Source organism: Zootoca vivipara, chromosome Z1, assembly GCF_965207765.1.
Source record: "Zootoca vivipara chromosome Z1, rZooViv2.hap1.1, whole genome shotgun sequence".
NCBI lineage: Eukaryota > Metazoa > Chordata > Lepidosauria > Squamata > Lacertidae > Zootoca > Zootoca vivipara.
Genome location: NC_142583.1, coordinates 64,766,516 through 64,785,088, shown reverse-complemented (window position 1 = coordinate 64,785,088; position 18,573 = coordinate 64,766,516). Strand labels below are relative to the sequence as shown.

Below are 18,573 nucleotides of genomic sequence, written 5' to 3'. Positions count from 1 at the left end.
CCCTTAATATCCCCAGAAGCTAACATTCTAGCATGTTCTGTGTATTCACACCAAGGTGCCATGCATAGTTCGTTCCAGTGTACCATTTCACACCCTGCAGCTGCTGAGATACATTTTAGAACGGATGGTAACTTATTTTAGGAACATCTGCGGTTTCCTAGGCTCCTTTCAACAGGAACAAGCACTCTTCCAGGTTTGAAGTTGGTGGAAGACAGGCTGTTAAAGGGTAAACTCATTACTGCTGTGCTTCTTTCTCACAATTAAAGCACCCAACATTTTCAAAGGGCTAGGAAGATATTAAACGTTCAGACGTTGCATGGACAAATATAATGAAATCTGGAGCTCATTGATACAAAATACAATAGGTTAAAACAATAAATGTAATTGGTAACTGTTAACAACTGTTATAGTGATATACTATATATATTTGTCTATTTTCCTTTCACAGGTAGGTAGCCGTGTTGGTCTGCCGTAGTCAAAAAATAAAATAAAAATTCCTTCCAGTAGCACCTTAGAGACCAACTGAAGAAGTATTAGAAAGTGTGAAGAAGTATCTGAAGACGTGTGCATGCACACGAAAGCTCATACCAATAACAAACTTAGGTGGTCTCTAAGGTGCTACTGGAAGGAATTTCCCCCCCCTCACTTTTATCTTCCTCTTTTAAAAATAGCACCATATATGTAAAGGAAAATAATAATAATAATATAAAACTGTCCCTGCTTGCAATCTCAGAACCCAATTGATACCACACAAAAGGAAAAAGGAATAGGGAGGGTAGAGGAAAGAAAGCACTTCTCTGTCTGATAGATAGGTGGAAGGGCCTCCCTCCCTCTGGCTATGATGTTCTTCCTGGGAAGCCAGGCAAGGGATCCTGCATTCTAGTGCCCCTTGGCATAGGCCAGACTGTGCTATCCAATTTAAATAAAAAAATAAATCCTTTAGAAAAAAAACCATTGATTTTTATCCACCCTGGTTCGGTGCCCTGCGCAGGGGAACTGCCCACACCAGCCTAAATCTGGCACTGGCCTGAGGTTGAACTTTTGCCTTGTATCCTGTTGGCTGAAGGTTGAGATGCTCCTGTTGTGAGTTTGCTCCTCCAGACACTCAGGATAGTTGGAGAAACTGTACTGCTTGTGGAAAATGGGATACTTTGTTGTAAAGGTAAAGGGACCCCTGACCATTAGGTCCAGTCGTGACCGACTCTGAGGTTGCGCGCTCATCTCGCATTATTGGCCGAGGGATCCGGCGTACAGCTTCCAGGTCATATGGCCAGCATGACAAAGCCACTTCTGGCGAACCAGAGCAGCACATGGAAACGCCGTTTACCTTCCCGCTGTAGCGGTTCCTATTTATCTACTTGCATTTTGACGTGCTTTCGAACTGCTAGGTTGGCAGGAGCTGGGACCAAGCAACGGGAGCTCACCCCGTCACAGGGATTCGAACCGCCAACCTTCTGATCAGCAAGCCCTAGGCTCAGTGGTTTAACCACAGCGCCACTTTGTTGTAGGGACTGTTAAAAGTGCTCCCCCACCCCCACCCCTGCGCATTTCCTAATGGTTTTTATGTCTGCCTAACACAATTTTCTTTCTGGTCTTTCAGGTGTGTGCGTCTACCGAGGCTCATCATTTCAGGTAGGTCATACTTAATGTTATTTGTGACTAGCTGTGCTTGAATTAGATTTCATTTTATGGCATGGAAGGGGCTTTGTCCTTGAAGCAAATTCTAGCCTGGAAGAATGAAAGCACAACACTCAGACGATGGTGGGACCTGGAGAGGTCCTAGCCCCGCAAACCTGTTGTGATGGCATCCTCTGCTACTGTTTTTGAGACGGCTACCATAGGGCACAAGTTGGCTAGGGCTGGCGGGAGGGGGAGATGGCTTGGGGAGGGAGCATTTGCAGATTTTGCAAAAGGCCTACCTGCTTCTTTCCCCAATGCTATCCCTTCATTGCAATGTTACCTTTTTACGAAGTTGCAAAATCATTAAAAAAAAAGGAGGCATGGCTTTGACTGCAACCCTCAACACACTTACTCCTTTGAGCTCAGGAAAACTTCTGGATAAACATTCATAGAATTGCACTGTTTATTGATCTGAAAGGTAACTCTGTATTTGTTACGTGGCCCTTTTATACTTTGGTTGGAAGTAAACTTTTTGAAAAAATGTTACAGAACTGTGTTTTGGGTAGACACAGAATCATGCGCAGGATTCCACTGTGTGTATAGTGGTGTGTGTTTTGTAAGCCCTGAGGTACAGAACATGTTTGAGATGTCCGAAACTTTATTAAATTTCCCCTTTTCAGCCAGCTGTGTTTTTGTCCATGGCTGAAGGAGTGAGCATGGGAGACTATTTTCAGCTCATACTCTTAATATCTTGATTTTATGATATAAATTGTTGTTGAGTGGTTTTGTATTTTTAAGAGTAATGATCTTTGTCGGCTTAGCCATGCTGTAAGACAAAGTATTAGCTGTGTGAGGAAATGTATGTAAACTTTTCCCCTATGTAGAGTGTGGCATGTGGGATTAGGTTGCAAGTGATTGATTTTTCATCTCTGCCTTGGAAGGATGAACTGCTCTTAGTACTGCTGGGCTAATTTTTGGCTCAACTTTTTTTTTTAACATTTCATTGCATGGTGTGCTTAACAAAAAATGTTCCCATCAGTCTTCCATGGGAGGAAAGCGGTGAGAGATTCTAGGGTTGTTTCCAGTTGACCTGTTTGAGGACTACAGTATTTATCCTGATTTGTTTGTGGGGAGGTTAGACAATGTTGCATCAATGCAAGTGTTTCCCCAAACTTTGCATTGTATTTTCCCATTGCTTACCTCTTTGGCAAATGCTGATCTTTTAGGGAGGAAGTTTTCATAGAATCATAGAGTTGGAAGAGACCACAAGGGCCATCCAGTCCAACCCCCTGCCAAGCAGGAAACACCACCAAAGCATTCTTGACATATGCCTGTCAAGCCTCTGCTTAAAGACCTCCAAAGAAGGAGACTCCACCACACTCCTTGGTAGCAAATTCCACTGCCAAACAGCTCTTACTGTCAGGAAGTTCTTCCTAATGTTTAGGTGGAATCTTCTTTCTTGTAGTTTGAATCCATTGCTCTGTCCGCTTCTCTGGAGCAGCAGAAAACAACGTTTCACCCTCCTCTATATGACATCCTTTTATATATTTGAACATGGCTATCATATCACCCCTTAACCTTCTCTTCTCCAGGCTAAACATACCCAGCTCCCTAAGCCGTTCCTCATAAGGCATTGTTTCCAGTCCTTTGACCATTTTGGTTGCCCTCTTTTTGGTTTTGTTCTACGATAGCTCCACACCTACTTTAACATTGCATTGTGAATTCCACCAGTATGTGATTTTGACCTGGCAATATATCGCGAATCATGGTGTGTGTTAAGGCTGGGCCGAAACTAGTTTCCAGCCCATAACAAGATATTGGTTTCATCATTGTTGACCTGGCGGATATTGTGAATCATAATGTGTGTGTGTGCTATGCAAAAATCACAATGTGGGAAAAAACTGTGAAGCTAGGCAATGCCTCTACTAGTTCCATCCTTATTTCAGACATTGTGATACATCAGCATACCGCAATGTTAAGCTACTGATATATCATGAAGTTGAAAACCAGCTCCATCCTTATTTCAGGCATTGTGATAACCAGCTAAACATTGTGATTTACTGATATATCAAGAAGTTGAAAACCAGATATTGCCCAGCCCTCCTGGAGATGTAGTTCCAATTATTTCCAGCATGCATGGACCAGGTGGTTTCTATGCAACTCCTTCTTTTATCCCCAACCTTGTAAGGTGTGAAGTGGCCCCCATTGTTCGGGGTCTGACCTTGCTAACTGAGATTTAGCTCTCAATTTAGTGCCTTTGCGCAAATGCGGTTTGCTTTCCTCCTCCATCTGTATCCTTTTTCTCCCTGAGTCTAACCCTCTTGGAGTTAAAATTCCTCTCCCCTCCCAACTTTGACATTGTCCCTTTAAAGCCGTGCTGTTGCAAAGAGAGAGAGAGAGAGAGAGAGAGAGAGAGAGAGAGAGAGAGAGAGAGAGGATGAGATGAAATTGATTTACGGCCCGTTGTCTTTGGCGGACGGCTGGGCGAAAAGCCTTAGCAGATTGCATGCATTTGTTTCCATTAAAAATATACTGTGGAGCATCACAACGTTTTAAAGGCTATTGAGAAATCTGCCCACACTCCATCAACTCTAATAAATTGTGCGGCAGATAATTCTCCCCTCCACATTTTGGCTCGATAAGTACTGTAATATACTGGTGCTCAGAACATGCGGAAATGAGACATCAGGATGTCACCATTGCCTGCTGACGTGCGGCTGATATTTGCAGGACTTCCCCCCCCCCCAAAAAAAAGGCTTGTAGGTTTTCCTAGGTAGCAAAGACAGTGCAGATGCCAGACATGCACAGAGCTCCCTTTTGTCATGTGGCACAGCCTAAGTGACTGATTCTTAGCCCTCCGCTTATGATAGACTGCTGGTTACTCTCCATGTATCTCTGCTGATGTCGTGGGATGTATTGAGGAAGGAAAGTTCTCATGGCTGTGGCCGACGGGACTGAACATCTGCCTTACGCTGAACCAGATAATGGCAGAAAGAGCTGTAGCTTGGCTAGTTGAGTCTTAATCTGTGTTTTTAATTTTTGTTCCTTCCACCATTAAAAAAAAATTAATTTCCCAAATGATTACAAATCCAACCAAATTAATTTATTTCTAAAAAATCAGGTTTCCTCCCCCATTGCATAATATGTTCACATCGCTGCATCAATTCTTATTAGTCTCTATTTGTCATCACTTCACTTGCCACTTCACTTCACTTGGGGACCCAGGTGGCGCTGTGGGTTAAACCACAGAGTCTAGGGCTTGCTGATCAGAAGGTCGGCGGTTCGAATCCCTGCGACGGGGTGAACTCCCATTGCTCGGTCCCAGCTCCTGCCCACCTAGCAGTTCGAAAGCACATCAAAGTGCAAGTAGATAAATAGGGGAAGGTAAACGGCGTTTCCGTGCGCTGCTCTGGTTCGCCAGAAGCAGCTTTGTCATGCTGGCCACATGACTCGGAAGCTGTCTGCGGACAAACGCCGGCTCCCTCGGCCTGTAGAGCGAGATGAGCGCCGCAACCCCAGAGTCGGACACGACTGGATCTGATGGTCAGGGGCCCCTTTACTGCGCTCCCATACGCACACGCACTCGCTTTTTCTAGTGTGGCGCGGCACCGGAAATGGCTTCTGCGCATGCGCAGACGTCATTCCGGTGCACTTCCGGGTCAGCGCAGCACCAGAAATAGCTTGTGCACGTGCGTATGGAGAGTGTCCCCCCCCCCCGGTCCGCGAGTCCACACAAGCTATTTCCGGCGCCGTGCTGACCTGGAGATGGGCAATCGCACCGCACACACCTATAAGTGTGGGCAGCGGCGGGGTCATCGGGGGCCACACAATTGGCTCGCACGGGCCGCATCCGACCCCAGGCCTTAGTTTGGGAACCCCTGTCCTAGTCCATGGGTAGGCAAACTAAAGCCCAGGGGCCAGATCCGGCCCAATCGCCTTCTAAATCCGGCCTGCGGACGGTCCGAGAATCAGCGTGTTTTTACATGAGTAGAATGTGTCCTTTTATATTTAAAATGCATCTCTGGGTTACGGTATTTGTGGGGCCTAAGAATCCATTCATTTCCCCCCCTCCCCCCAAAAAGTATAGTCCCCCCCCAGGTCTGAGGGACAGTGGACCGGCCCCCTGCTGAAAACGTTTGCTGACCCCTGTCCTAGTCCAATACTTTTAGTTTAGCAACTGCACCACTTCTTCAAGTCCAAATAATAATAAAATGCCTTTACGATGGGAAGAACACCCACAGTCAAGAGCAAAAATAAAAAGAGATCACCACTGCTGTTCTTGCACAGGTATTTCCTTGCATGTTGCTGCTTGCTGCCTGTAACCAGGTCAAAGTTTGTGTTTAACAAGAAATGTTTTGCTTGGAAACAATCAGCTGAGTCTAAAAGGGGAGGTGGGCAATGTGGGGTTGTTAACTCCAGCTGAGCAGTGTGATCTGGCCCCTCAAGTATTCACAAAGGTTTTGGTGGCAGTGACAAAAGAAGTTGATACAGTTCTGGAGTGAGAGAAGCTCACTGCTCATTACCTCTGGGACCCACAGCAGTAAAATTCCCATAGCAGTGGAAATGGCGAATAATAATAATAATAATAATAATAATAATAATAATAATAATAATTTATTATTTATACCCCACCCATCTGGCTGGGTTTCCCCAGCCTCTCTGGGCAGCTTCCAAGAGAATATTAAAATACAATAATCTATTAAACATTAAAAGCTTCCCTAAACAGGGCTGCCTTCAGATGTCTTCTAAAAGTCTGGTAGATGTTTTTCTCTTTAACATTTGGTGGGAGGGCATTCCACCGGGCGGGTGCCACTACCGAGAAGGCCCTCTACCTGGTTCCCTGCAGCTTCACTTCTCACAGCGAGGGAACCGCCAGAAGGCCCTCGGTGTTGGACCTCAGTGTCCGGGCAGAACTCTGGGGGTGGAGACGCTCCTTCAGGTATACTGGACCGAGGCCGTTTAGGGCTTTAAAGGTCAGCACCAACACTTTGAATTGTGTGTGGAAACGTACTGGGAGCCAATGTAGGTGATGTTTGCTTATTTGTCCCAATCCAGAAAATGTGAACGCTATCAGTTGTTGTTGTTTTCAGTCCGCAAATGACACATAATTGATTTTGGGATTCCCCGCATTGACACGGTTTCCCTCGTGTTGAAATAAATGGTGTGGCGTAATGTAAGGACGACGTCATCAATTACGTGGGTTACGAAAAATGTTGCCATAGTGGACAGCGCCGAAAGAAGACGAATTACACCGTTTTGGGTGGAAGCTGAACCGCGGCAGAATGGAAACGGTTCTGCATGATGTGACGAATATAGGGCAAGAGAGAAATTGGTGCCTTCTCACATCCCTGCCCCCACCCCAGTTCAATCATCTGAACAGAGAGGGGGTGGGAACCCCCTCCTGAACTCATCTGCCTGTGTTTGTGCAAGAGGGTGCATGAGAGTGGGGGTTAGGGCCACACCCAGTATTGACATCTTCCTTCACCCCAGAGGGTTTGTCGTTTCAGAGAGGCGAGCTAACAGTAAATCACACCGTGCAAGTTGGAGTTAACACTTTATTAGTAAAAAACATGATGGACACAAGAGTGGCCTATGAGCACAGCACTCAACTCTGGTAGGTCTTGTCCCCATGAAGTAGTTGATGAAGACCCCCTCCTGCCCACAGATTACTGAGCTCCCTCCTCTCCAGGGCTTTCCCCAAGCAATCGGAGACTGTGCCTGAGCATCGCAAATCTCTAGTCCGCCCTTTTCATGCCTCTTCTGGTTCTGGGAGACAAAAGGGGAGCTCTCTGCAACAGACTCTCTCTGCTCTCAGCCTTGTTACCTGTTCAGCTTCTGACACCTACTCCCCCCCCCCAGTTTTCTCCCTCTCACTGCTCATCATTGTCCAACCATTCCTCTGCAGCCATGATATCCGTGGGTGAATGCGTTCCTTGGGTCAAAAGCAGCAGCTAAGCCAGTGGTGTCCAAACTTTGTTCAAAGAGGGCCAGATTTGAGGAAGTGAAGGGCCGTGAGGGCCGGCCAAAGTTGTTGACTTTTTTTAGAATTGCAGTTGTTGGCCTTTGTTTTAATGATTACAACCCAGAGTTGTTGAGCTTTTTGTAGGGTTGAAGTTTTTGAGGTTTTTTTGGGGGGGTTACCCCAGGAAATAAATTGCCGCAGGGGCGGGATTAAACCAACCGGTGGGCCGGATTAGGCCCCCAAAATGGACCTCGGACATGCCTGGTCCGAGCGATCTCTTGAAGATTTTAGAATCTCGACAATTCTTTGTGCCACCAGCAGGAAGTAACTGATAGAAATGAATTCCTTGATGAATCTGCGTTTTCATTCAATGAAAGCAGCCGGAAAGGTGTGGGTGCAAGGGGTGAGCCGTGGAAGGGAAGCGATATTAGTGATCACTAATGCATGGGCTGCTGTCCGATATTGTAAGGTTGGCAGTAATTGGGTCACTGGAGTAGATCTCATCGGTTGCCTTTTCTGCATGCTAAAGGGCACAGTCAAAAAAAAATTTAGTTGCCACATTTTTTAATAGGCTCTGTCGCTGTGCCTTTTACACCAGCCTGACACAGGATAAAACTAAGCCCAGGAAGGTATTCTTGGCATAGAGACAAGTGTGGGGAGCTTCACTTATGACACCTGTGTTATGCAAAAAGCACAGGAGCAGAACATTTTTAAATTAAATTAAATTAAATTAAAAATGCTGGCAACCCTTCCAGACTGGTTTCTTTTTTGTTGGGGTGGAACTGTCCTTCCTTGGATGGCCACCTGCCATGTATGATCTAGTCGAGATTCCTGCATTGCAGGGGGTTGGACTAGATGACCCTCAGCATAGCTGCCAAGTTTTCCCTTTTCTCGCGAGGAAGCCTATTCAGCATAAGGAAAAAACCCTAAAAATAAGGGATAACTTGGCAGCTATGACCCTCAGAGGTCCCTTCTGACTACAGTACTGTGATTCTATGTGATGCAGAAGTGCTCACCTTAATCATTGCTTCCTGAGCAAAGCAATTCTACCTTTTGGATCCGTGAGCTTCCCTTCGCCCTCCTCCTCAGTGTCTCTTCCCTCCTGCACTTCTGAGGCGTTCGGCTCATTTTTAAAAATAAAATAAAATAAAATAAAATAAAATAGATAAATAGGTGTCTAAGTCAGCTACTTTCCTTTTCAGTCAGCTACATTCCTCTTTGTCTTCACCAGGCTTTGAAGGAAGCGCATTACAGAAAGGATTGATTATGTGCTATTGTATCCTGCTTCCTAAGCACTTAACGGCTGTGTACAATGGTAAATGCTGAAAAACAATATTTTATGCAAAAGCATTCCCATCCCCCACCCCAGTGAACTCAATGGGGGTGGGTGGGGAGAAGGAACTCTTCTTAAGCTTTGTGCAAAAAAGAAAGAAAGAAAGAAAGAAAGAAAGAAAGAAAGAAAGAAAGAAAGAAAGAAAGAAGAGGCACTCTGAATCCCCATGGGGATGATGTACTTGCCTGTTTTTGCATTACATAAGAAGAGACCTGCAGGATCAGGCCAGCAGCCCATCTTTATCAGCATCCTGTTACTCGCAGATGCTTATGGGAAGCCTGCAAGCAGGACCCAGTGGCAGATTTGGGCTCTCAAATTTCAGTGGCGCCCTGTGTGATGCTAAAATTCGTCATCTTCCCCCACCTCTCTCGCTCCGTTCTACTCCATTATTGTAGCACCGCCTGCAGTGCAGCACCTAGTGCGGCCAAGCCAGTCACGCTACCTTAAAACCGCCTTTGCAGGACCCGAGCACAAAAGCGCTCTCCCTCCTGCAGTCTCCCTGCTGCACGGAGGAGGAATGGTGAGAGCTTGCCCCTCCCCTCCCCCCCCTGCTCCTGATCTGCATCCTGAACCTTCCCAGTAGCTGGAGGACAGTATAGATTTGGAACAGTGCTTTGCAGAGGGACATAGTTCAGAAGGCAGAAGCTGGGAAATGCTGGATGGGGAACAGCTAGGAGAAGAAACACTGGAAGAGAGAGGGTTAACAGATTCATAGTCTCTGGACAGCATTCACCCCACTTCTCCAAAGTCACGGAGAGCTCAGAAAGTGGCAGAACAGAAAGCACAGAGGGTACAAGCTCAGATTACAAGACGTAGATTAATAGGTATGGAAGGGGGTGGAGCCCTTAATTGGGAGCACCGCCATTCTGGGAGATGGGTTCTTTGTTCTCTCGCTGTCATTATTAAAGTTTCTAACTGGTAAGAAGACTAATTTTCCTTTTACAGGTAGGTAGCCATGTTGGTCTGAGTCAAAGCAAAATAAAAAAATTCCTTCAGTAGCACCTTAAAGACCAACTAAGTTTTTATTTTGGTATGAGCTTTCGTGTGCATGCACACTTCTTCAGATACACTTGAAACAGAAGTGTCAGACCCTTATATATATATACAGAGGGTGGTGGGGGTGGGTGGGAATGGGTGATGGGCTGATGGGAGTGGTAAACCTGTAGATGGCTGTTAACGACTGCTGATGACTGCAATTAGTCCTGGGGGGGGGAAAGCAAGGGCTGAGGTGCTAAAGAAAGCTTGATCATGTATAATGAGATAAGAATCCGATGTCTTTATTCATCCCAGGTGGCTCCATGGTTTTAAGCTTGGTAATGAGTTCCAATTCAGCAACTTCTCTTTCCAGTCTGTTCCTGAAATTTCTCTGTAATAAAACAGCTGCTTTGAGATCTTGTATAGAATGTCCTGGGAGATTGAAGTGTTCTCCTACTGGTTTCTCTGTCTTATGGTTCCTGATGTCAGATTTATGTCCATTTATCCTTTGGCGTAGGGTTTGGCCTGTTTGTCCAATATAGAGAGCTGAAGGGCACTGTTGGCATTTGATGGCATACACAATGTTAGAAGATGAGCAATTAAATAGTCCTGAGATGGTATGTTGGATGTTGTTGGGGCCAGTAATGGTGTTGTCTGGGTGTATGTGGCAGCAAAGTTGGCATCTGGGTTTATTGCAGGCTCTGGTACCAGTGTCCATGTTAAGTCTGGTGGTTGTATTATTGTGGGTGAGGAGTTGTTTAAGATTGGGTGGCTGTCTGTAGGCAATGAAAGGTCTTCCTCCCAGAGCTTGAGAAAGGGAGCTGTCATTGTCCAGGAGAGGCTGTAGATCTCTGATGATGCGTTGTACTGTTTTAACTTGGGAGCTGTATGTGATGACTAGTAGTGTTCTGTTAATTTTCCTTTGTTTGCTTATCTACTGCCACGAGGGAGGAAGGCGATTCCCTGAAGCCTGACACTCCCTTGGCTGGTATTCAGCAGCGTTACTGCTTCTGACCATGGAAGCAGAGCCGAGCCATCATGGCTACTAACCATGGATAGCTTTGTCCCCCACAAATTTGTCCTATCCTCTTTTAAAACCATCCAGGATGGTGACCGTCTCTGCCTCCTGTGGATGTGCTGGATGCTGTTGGGGCCACCACTTTCTTGGTTCAAACTCATCCCCAATGCCCCCTATAGGAAGTGATAGAAATTAGCCAGGCGCCAGGCGCGTTTTGCTACCGGCACAGGGAAAATGGCGACCACGTGGACATCTCTGGATGCCAGGTTGGCAACTGGCATCTCCACCTGGCTGACTCCAGCTTTCTTAAGCAGGTAAGCCGAAGAGCTGATTTATTTCATTTATAACCCCCTATGACGACCCTGTGAGGTAGGCAAAGAGGCGTCATGACTGAGTGGGGATTTGAACTCTGATCCTAGTTTGACACACTCACCACTATACCCCACTGGCTTCCTAGAGTCCTTCTGCTATGGGGTAGCTCTATAAATTAAGTAGGTAAATATGGGGAAAGCAAAATGTCACTTAGAGAAGGATCTGAAATATTTCCCTTGAAGCTCGCATTTGTTCTTTTCTGTATTGTTTTATTTGATGTTATAGCGTATTCTAAACAGCCTTGAGATTCCCCCCCCCTTAAAAAATATAAAGCGGTATAGAAATGGAATGAAAAATAATAATAGTAATAAATTTCGCTGCAAAAAAGATGCCTAGGTATTCATTGGTGGCGAATGTAACCCTCGTTTAAGGTTCCATTTGGTGAAGGAGTTTATATATCTGAATTTCTAACACTGCCTCTAAGGAAGTGTTGTTCACAGTGGTCAGTTGCATTGCTCACTAAGGAAGATAACAGCACAATAAATTTCGATTAATTGGACATCTATTCAAAATCCAGTTCAAACAACTTGGTTAAATTGATTCAACAAAACAATCCAGCGAGACCAGCTTTTCAAAGTCAGGATAGGTCATTTTCACACCTCCCTCCCCCTTGGCCTCTTAGTGCCCCATAGGGAGTCCACCCACTTTGGGTACCGGTGATCTGCTGCTTCTTAGCCATCGCTGTTCAATTTTCAAACGATCCCGTCTCTTCTTTGAACGATGGCGCCCAGGGAGATGTTGCTGGCGATTCATCGACCGGACACGCATGGGGCTCGCTGCCTGCAAAAACCTCTCCCTCCGGAGGCTTTGAAGCCTGGCGACGGCTGCGTTTGTGCAAAGGGATGGCCGCATGTCGCATGGATTAATCAAACTTGTCCCTTTCCGCGTTCTCAAAGCTGCTCGGTCCTCCTTGAGCCTTCTGAAGGCAGCCTGCGTTTCCCTGCGAGAATCCTCGAAGATTCACCGCTTTATAGTTGAAGAAAGACAAAAGGCAGGAAGGTCAAATGCCTGGTCACAACCGTGATGGTGGGAGACTCATTGTGTGAGGACCCAGTAGAATTCAGCTGCATGGGCATAATTTTTGCTGAGGTTAAGTTCCAGAATCTTTGACTCCAGTTCATCCCTGGAGTGCAGGTGACTCTCAACTTCCTCAGGGCTTGCGTTCCAGGGGCCAAAATCATTTACAGTGAAAACGTCGGGAAGGATTGCCAAAGGTATTTCCTCCACGTTTCTCTGCCCTCTTTCCAATTTTTGTTTTTTGTTTTGCCAAACGCACGCAAGTTAAATTCATGCAAGTTGCGAGTTACCTGCATGTGATCTAATAAAAAAGGCACCTCTGTGGATGCATAACATGCACTATAAAGGTAAAGGTAAAGGGGCCCCTGACCATCAGGTCCAGTCGTGTCCGACTCTGGGGTTGCGGCGCTCATCTCGCTCTATAGGCCGAGGGAGCCGGCATTTGTCCGCAGACAGCTTCCGGGTCATGTGGCCAGCATGACAAAGCTGCTTCTAGCGAACACGGAAACACTGTTTACCTTCCCGCCGGAGCGGTCCCTATTTATCTACTTGCACTTTGATGTGCTTTCGAACTGCTAGGTGGGCAGGAGCTGGGACCGAGCAACGGGAGCTTACCCCATTGCAGGGATTTGAACCGCCGACCTTCTGATCAGCAAGCCCTAGACTCTGTGGTTTAACCCACAGCGCCACCTGGGTCCCTAACATGCACTATAATTCCCGCAATCCTACAACCTGATCACCTGGAAGTAAAATGACAGGACCTGGGAGACCAGGGCGATCCACGGGGTTCAAATCCCCACCAGGCCATGAAGCTGACTGGTGACCCTGGGCCAGTCACTCCTTCTCATGCCTAGCCTACTATGCAGGGTTGTCATGCAGATAAAATGGGGAGAAGGAACAAGCTCTGGAGGGTAGGACTCAAACCCATGACTTCAAGTTACAAGAAAGGCGATTCCAACTAAACACCGGGAAGGAGCTTCTGACAGTAAGAACTGTTTGACAGTGGTATGGACTCCTTTTTGGGGTGTGTGTGTGGACTCTCCTTCCTTGGAGGCCTTTAAAAAGGGGTTGGGTGGCCACCTGTCATGGATGCTTTAGCTGAGATTGCAGGGGGTTGAACTAGATGATTGCCAGGTGTCCAACCGTACAATTCTCTCTAGGTGGAAACTTCTGCAAGTGAGTGGGAGGCATTGTTGAAAAGACCCCTTCCTGGTTGCCATGTTCCAAATTTTTGTTTGAGGGGGACACTCAGAAGAATCCCTCTGTTGATAATTTTATGGTTCAGATAGCTGAAGGAAAGGCTCTCTGGCTGCTACTCCTAGCAGGCGGGCCAACCTTTGGCAGCCTGAGGGCCACATTCCCTTACACTGAACTTCCTGGGGGCCACATGCCAATGGATGGCAGGATCAGAGACAGGTGTGTCAGCGATGGAGGTGACTTCTACTTTTGCATGTGATTCTATGGTTGAGGATGTGGTTTTCATTTCTGATAATCCCAGTTTTCACACGCGCGCAAAGTTCCTAGGCCTTAAATATGGCTCTAAACAGAACTTCCTGTGGCCAGTGGTTAGAGAGTCCAGTTCCTGCATAGCTTTTGGTCCAAGATAAACCATGGGAAATAAGCAAATATATGCTGGTGCATTTTAACGTAATTATTACTTCTGCTTTTTCGTTGTCGCAGGGAACTCTGAATGATAATGATGGTGAGGATTTTGGGGAAATACTATGAACATTGGGAACAAAATATGCTTTATCAAAGCATGAAGCATTTCCAGTTTGATTGTTGTGCTCAAAATCCTCCCACCCACCCCCAAACTACACCCAAGCACCGCTGATCTTGAATTTCTTGAGGTCTGTGGGTTTTCTGGATTTTTCTTGTTTTCTGCGTACTGCCCCTTGCTGACTCCCTGATCGAGATGGAAAAGCCGAGCAGGTGAAACTAGAACTGGGCTTGAAGGAAAACAAGATCAGACAGGATAATTATTTCTTCCTGAAGATCCAGCAGATTGGGGTGGGGGAGAGAGAATGACCTTAATTACCAGAGGATGTGGCAGTTGAATGGAATGGTTCAAAAGGCTGAAGTTTGCAGTGGCACAGAATAATCATAGCGTCCGTGAAAAAGACGAAAGGATATTGGCTTCAGGTTTGAAATGGTTTTCAAGGAGTAAGCACAGAATTCTGATGAGGGCCCAGGAGAAAGGTGTGTTTGTTGGGGAGGGTTTTTTTCATGGCAATTTTGAGGTCGTTTATTCTCTTCTCCACTTAAAAAAAAAGGACTCCCCCCTTTCATTTCAACTAGGACAGGCATCCCCAAACTGCGCCCCTCCAGATGTTTTGGCCTACAACTCCCATGATCCCTAGCTAGCAGGACCAGTGGTCGGGGAAGATGGGAACTGTAGTCCAAAACATCTGGAGGGCCAAAGTTTGGGGATGCCTGAACTAGGACAATCATTGAATCTTAAGACTTTCTGAGGGATCGCACACAAATAGTGAGGATGGGGCCTGTTACATCGACCTCTCTGAAGCTCAGCACTGGCACGCCAGTCCCTTCCTGTACTCGCTGTATAGGTATGACTGTATTTCATCTGTTCCATCCACTGTAATTATTAAGTTTGCAGATGATACCACCATCATGGGTCTAATTACAGGTGGAAATGAATCAGCGTATAGGGAGGAGGTTCAAAAAGTCTCGACATGGTGCCTAGAGAACAACTTGCACCTAAATATCAGTAAGACAATGGAGATTTGTGTTGGACTTTCAGAGGAAGAGAGGGGAACTAGCCCTGTCGTATATGGGGGGGGGGGCTGTGTGGGGAGAGTCTCTTCCTTCAAATTCCTGGGAGTTTACCTTAGTGAAGACCTCACTTGGAAAATCAATACAACTCAGGTGGTTAGGAAGGCCCAACAGAGACTCCATTTCCTTAGGGTCTTGCGTAAGAACAATGTCAAACAAAAATTGATGATCTCTTTCTGTGTCCTTTCATACTGTACAGAGGTACCTCAGGTTACAAACGCTTCAAGTTACAACGCTTCAGGTTACAAACTCCGCTAACCCAGAAATAGTACTTTGCTTCAGGATGAGAACAGAAATCGTGCTCTGGCGGCACGGCAGCAGCGGGAGGCCTCATTAGTTTAAGTAGTGCTTCAGGTTAAGAACAGTTTCAGGTTAAGAACGGACCTCCAGAACGAATTAAGTTCTTAACCAGAGGTACCATTCTATTACAGTGTGGTACGCTGGTTTGCTCCTTCATGGATCACTGCCTTGTTGTGGCAAAGGAGCTTGAATAACTCAGAGAAGCTATGAGCTATGCCATGGACAGGTCATAGTGGAGAGTTTCGACTAAACGTGATCCACCTGGAGAAGGAACTGGCAAGCCACTCCAGTATCCCTGCCAAGAAAACTCCATGGATGTTGATGCTTTTGAATTATGGTGCTGGAGGAGACTCTTGAGAGTCCCATGGACTGCAAGAAGATCAAACCTATCCATTCTGAAGGAAATCAGCCCTGAGTGCTCACTGGAAGGACAGATCCTGAAGCTGAGGCTCCAGTACTTTGGCCACCTCACGAGAAGAGAAGACTCCCTGGAAAAGACCCTGATGTTGGGAAAGATGGAGGGCACAAGGAGAAGGGGACGACAGAGGACGAGATGGTTGGACAGTGTTCTCAAAGCTACGAACATGAGTTTGACCAAACTGCAGGAGGCAGTGGAAGACAGGAGTGCCTGGCGTGCTCTGGTCCATGGGGTCACGAAGAGTTGGACACGACTAAACGACTAAACAACAACAACAACAACGCTGGTTTGACAGCCACGGACAGGAAGTCCCTACAGAGGGTGGTGAATACAGCACATGATATCATAGGCTGTCCCCTGAGTTCGCTAGATGACATCGCAGGAGACTGCTGCCTCAGGAGAGTGAGGAAAATTCTCAGGGACTACTCACACCCCGGCCAGCACCTCTTACCTTCGGGCAGGAGCTATAGAAGTATAGTCAGCCACACCAACAGGTTAAAAGAACAGTTTTAATCCGTGGGCTGTTGAGCTGCGGAATGGACAAAAATAGTGGTGCAATTGACCAGGGCCGTCTTAAGCGGGTCGGGTGCCCTGGCGCCGTGGTGCGCGGATCGCTCAGGCGCCCCCGCCCAGCCCCGTTTCTTCCCGCGACTGGTGGGCGGGCGCAGCGTGGTTTCCGCGTGGCTTCGCTGTGCAGCGCTCCCCTGCCGACCTGGTGCCCTGGCGCCCCGCGCCACCCAGCCTACCCCTGGAGCCGGCCCTGCAATTGACTTCTGACAAGCACACAGAGTGTGAACAAGACTGAGTGCATGTGTGTGTGTGGGGGGGAACTTGTTTAATTTTACTGCACACAGGTGGTGTAGTGACAATAAAGGTTTATTTATCATCATCATCATCATCATCATCATCATCATCATCATCTAAAAAGGCTGCCGTCCACAAGACTCCTGGAGCAAGCAACACATGCCAGACATCGATTCACTCAGCTCGGATGCCGAAATCACTTCTGGGACACTTGTCTGCAAATTCATCAAGGCAGCGTGTGCAGTCATTTCCCCTCTCAACAACCCTGCGAGGTAGGGTAGGGCTGAGACAGGAGAGCGACTGGCCCAAAGTCACCCCGCCAGCTTTGTAGTCGAGAGCAGATGTGCACCTGAGTCTCCCAGGAGGCTAAGCCAATGCCCTAACCACTACCCCAGGCTGCCTCAAATTGTGAACTTAAGCTCGCACACAGCTGTGATGGAATGAGAAGTTGCAAGGCCAGGGGCAGCTTAGCTGCTGTTTCTGATGCAGCCTTTTTCCTGCTCGTCTTGCCATCTGTTGTTCTTACAGCATCACAGTCTGGGAGCCGAGCAAAGGCTGTCCAGGTGTTAAGTTCTGATTTCCACGGTGATCATGGCTCCTGATTTCCAGTGCCTCCCTTGTTGCTTTTGTGGTAATGAGGTGCATCTCGCCCGGAGAAGCTTGGCTGGCACTAGCAGTGAAGGCTGCCAGCCTTTTGTGAACGGTGCCACATTTCATGGCAGCGGCAAAGGACCACGAGGCTTCCCAGCTTGGCGGAAAGTCTGTCTTTTGTTAGCCTGGCTCATGGCTAGACAGCAGTCCCTGCTCTGCCATGCGGTGGAACGGCTGAAGGGTGTCTGAAGGAAGGCAAGGAATCCACTGCTCGGAGCTCCTGCAGCCTGCCCCATTCTGGAAGGAGAGCATTCAAAATGCGGCAGCTAGACTGGTGACTGGGAGTGGCTGCTGGGACCATATAACACTAGTTATATGGGCTCCCAGTATGTTTCTGAACAAAATTGAAGGTGTTGGTGTTGACCTTTAAAGCCCTAAGCAGCTTCACCCCTGTATATTTGAAGGAGTGTCTCCACCCCCATTGTTCTGCCCGGACACTAAGGTCCAACGTTGAGGGTCTTCTGGCGGTTCCCTCACTACGAGAAGTGAAGTTACAGGGAACCAGGCAGAGGGCCTTCTTGGTAGTGGCACCTGCCCTGTGGAACGCCCTCCCATCAGATATCAAGGAGATAAAGAACTACAACTTTTAAAAGACAACTGAAGGCAATCCTGCATCAGGAAGTTTTTTATGTTTGATGTTTTGTGTGTTTTTATATGTGTTGGAAGCCGCCCAAAGTGGCTTGGGCAACCCAGACAGATGGGTGAGTTCTTAATTCATTCTGGAGGTCCGTTCTTAACCTGGAACTGTTCTTAACCTGAGGTACCACTTTAGCTAATGGGGCCTCCCGCTGCCGCCACACTGCTGCCGTGCGATTTCTGTTCTCATCCTGAAACAAAGAGGTACTATTTCTGGGTTAGCGGAGTCTGTAACCTGAAGCGTCTGTATCCTGAAGCGTCTGTAACCCAAGGTACCACTGTATTTCAGTTAATGATCTGCTCGCAAGTCATTCTCTCCAGAGCTTCTTCCAAGCAATCGGAGACTGTGCCCAAACACAGCCTGCCGCTGCTCTGCCCATTTCAGCCCTCTTCTGGTTCTGGGAGACAGAGGGGGAGGGGGAGACTCTTCTGTGCTAGCCCATCACTAGGCTTGAATGCAATATGACAGGTCTCTTTCTAGCTGGCTCCATTGGCATTTTCCATCCCACCCCTCCTGCTCTTTTGTGAAATTGACGTGGTGATGGGAAATCCTTGCCACTTTCATGGCATGCTGTGTTCAGCTTCTTCTTCTTTTCATAGTGTTCTCGCATGCAACTGCGCTCATGCCGTAGTAAAGCAACCTCTTCTGTATGCTCTATCTATCTATGTGCATT

The 18,573-nt window shown here is 47.2% G+C and overlaps 1 protein-coding gene across 1 annotated transcript in view; it reads left to right on the top strand.

Moving 5' to 3' along the window:
* The window catches only part of FRAS1 (Fraser extracellular matrix complex subunit 1), a 328,899-nt gene that overhangs the window by 11,542 nt on the left and 298,784 nt on the right, over window positions 1–18,573 (top strand). The window contains exon 2 of the mRNA XM_060278390.2: window positions 1,601–1,632. Within this exon, the coding sequence (XP_060134373.2) occupies window positions 1,601–1,632 (32 nt within the window). The remainder of the gene's footprint in view (window positions 1–1,600; window positions 1,633–18,573) is intronic.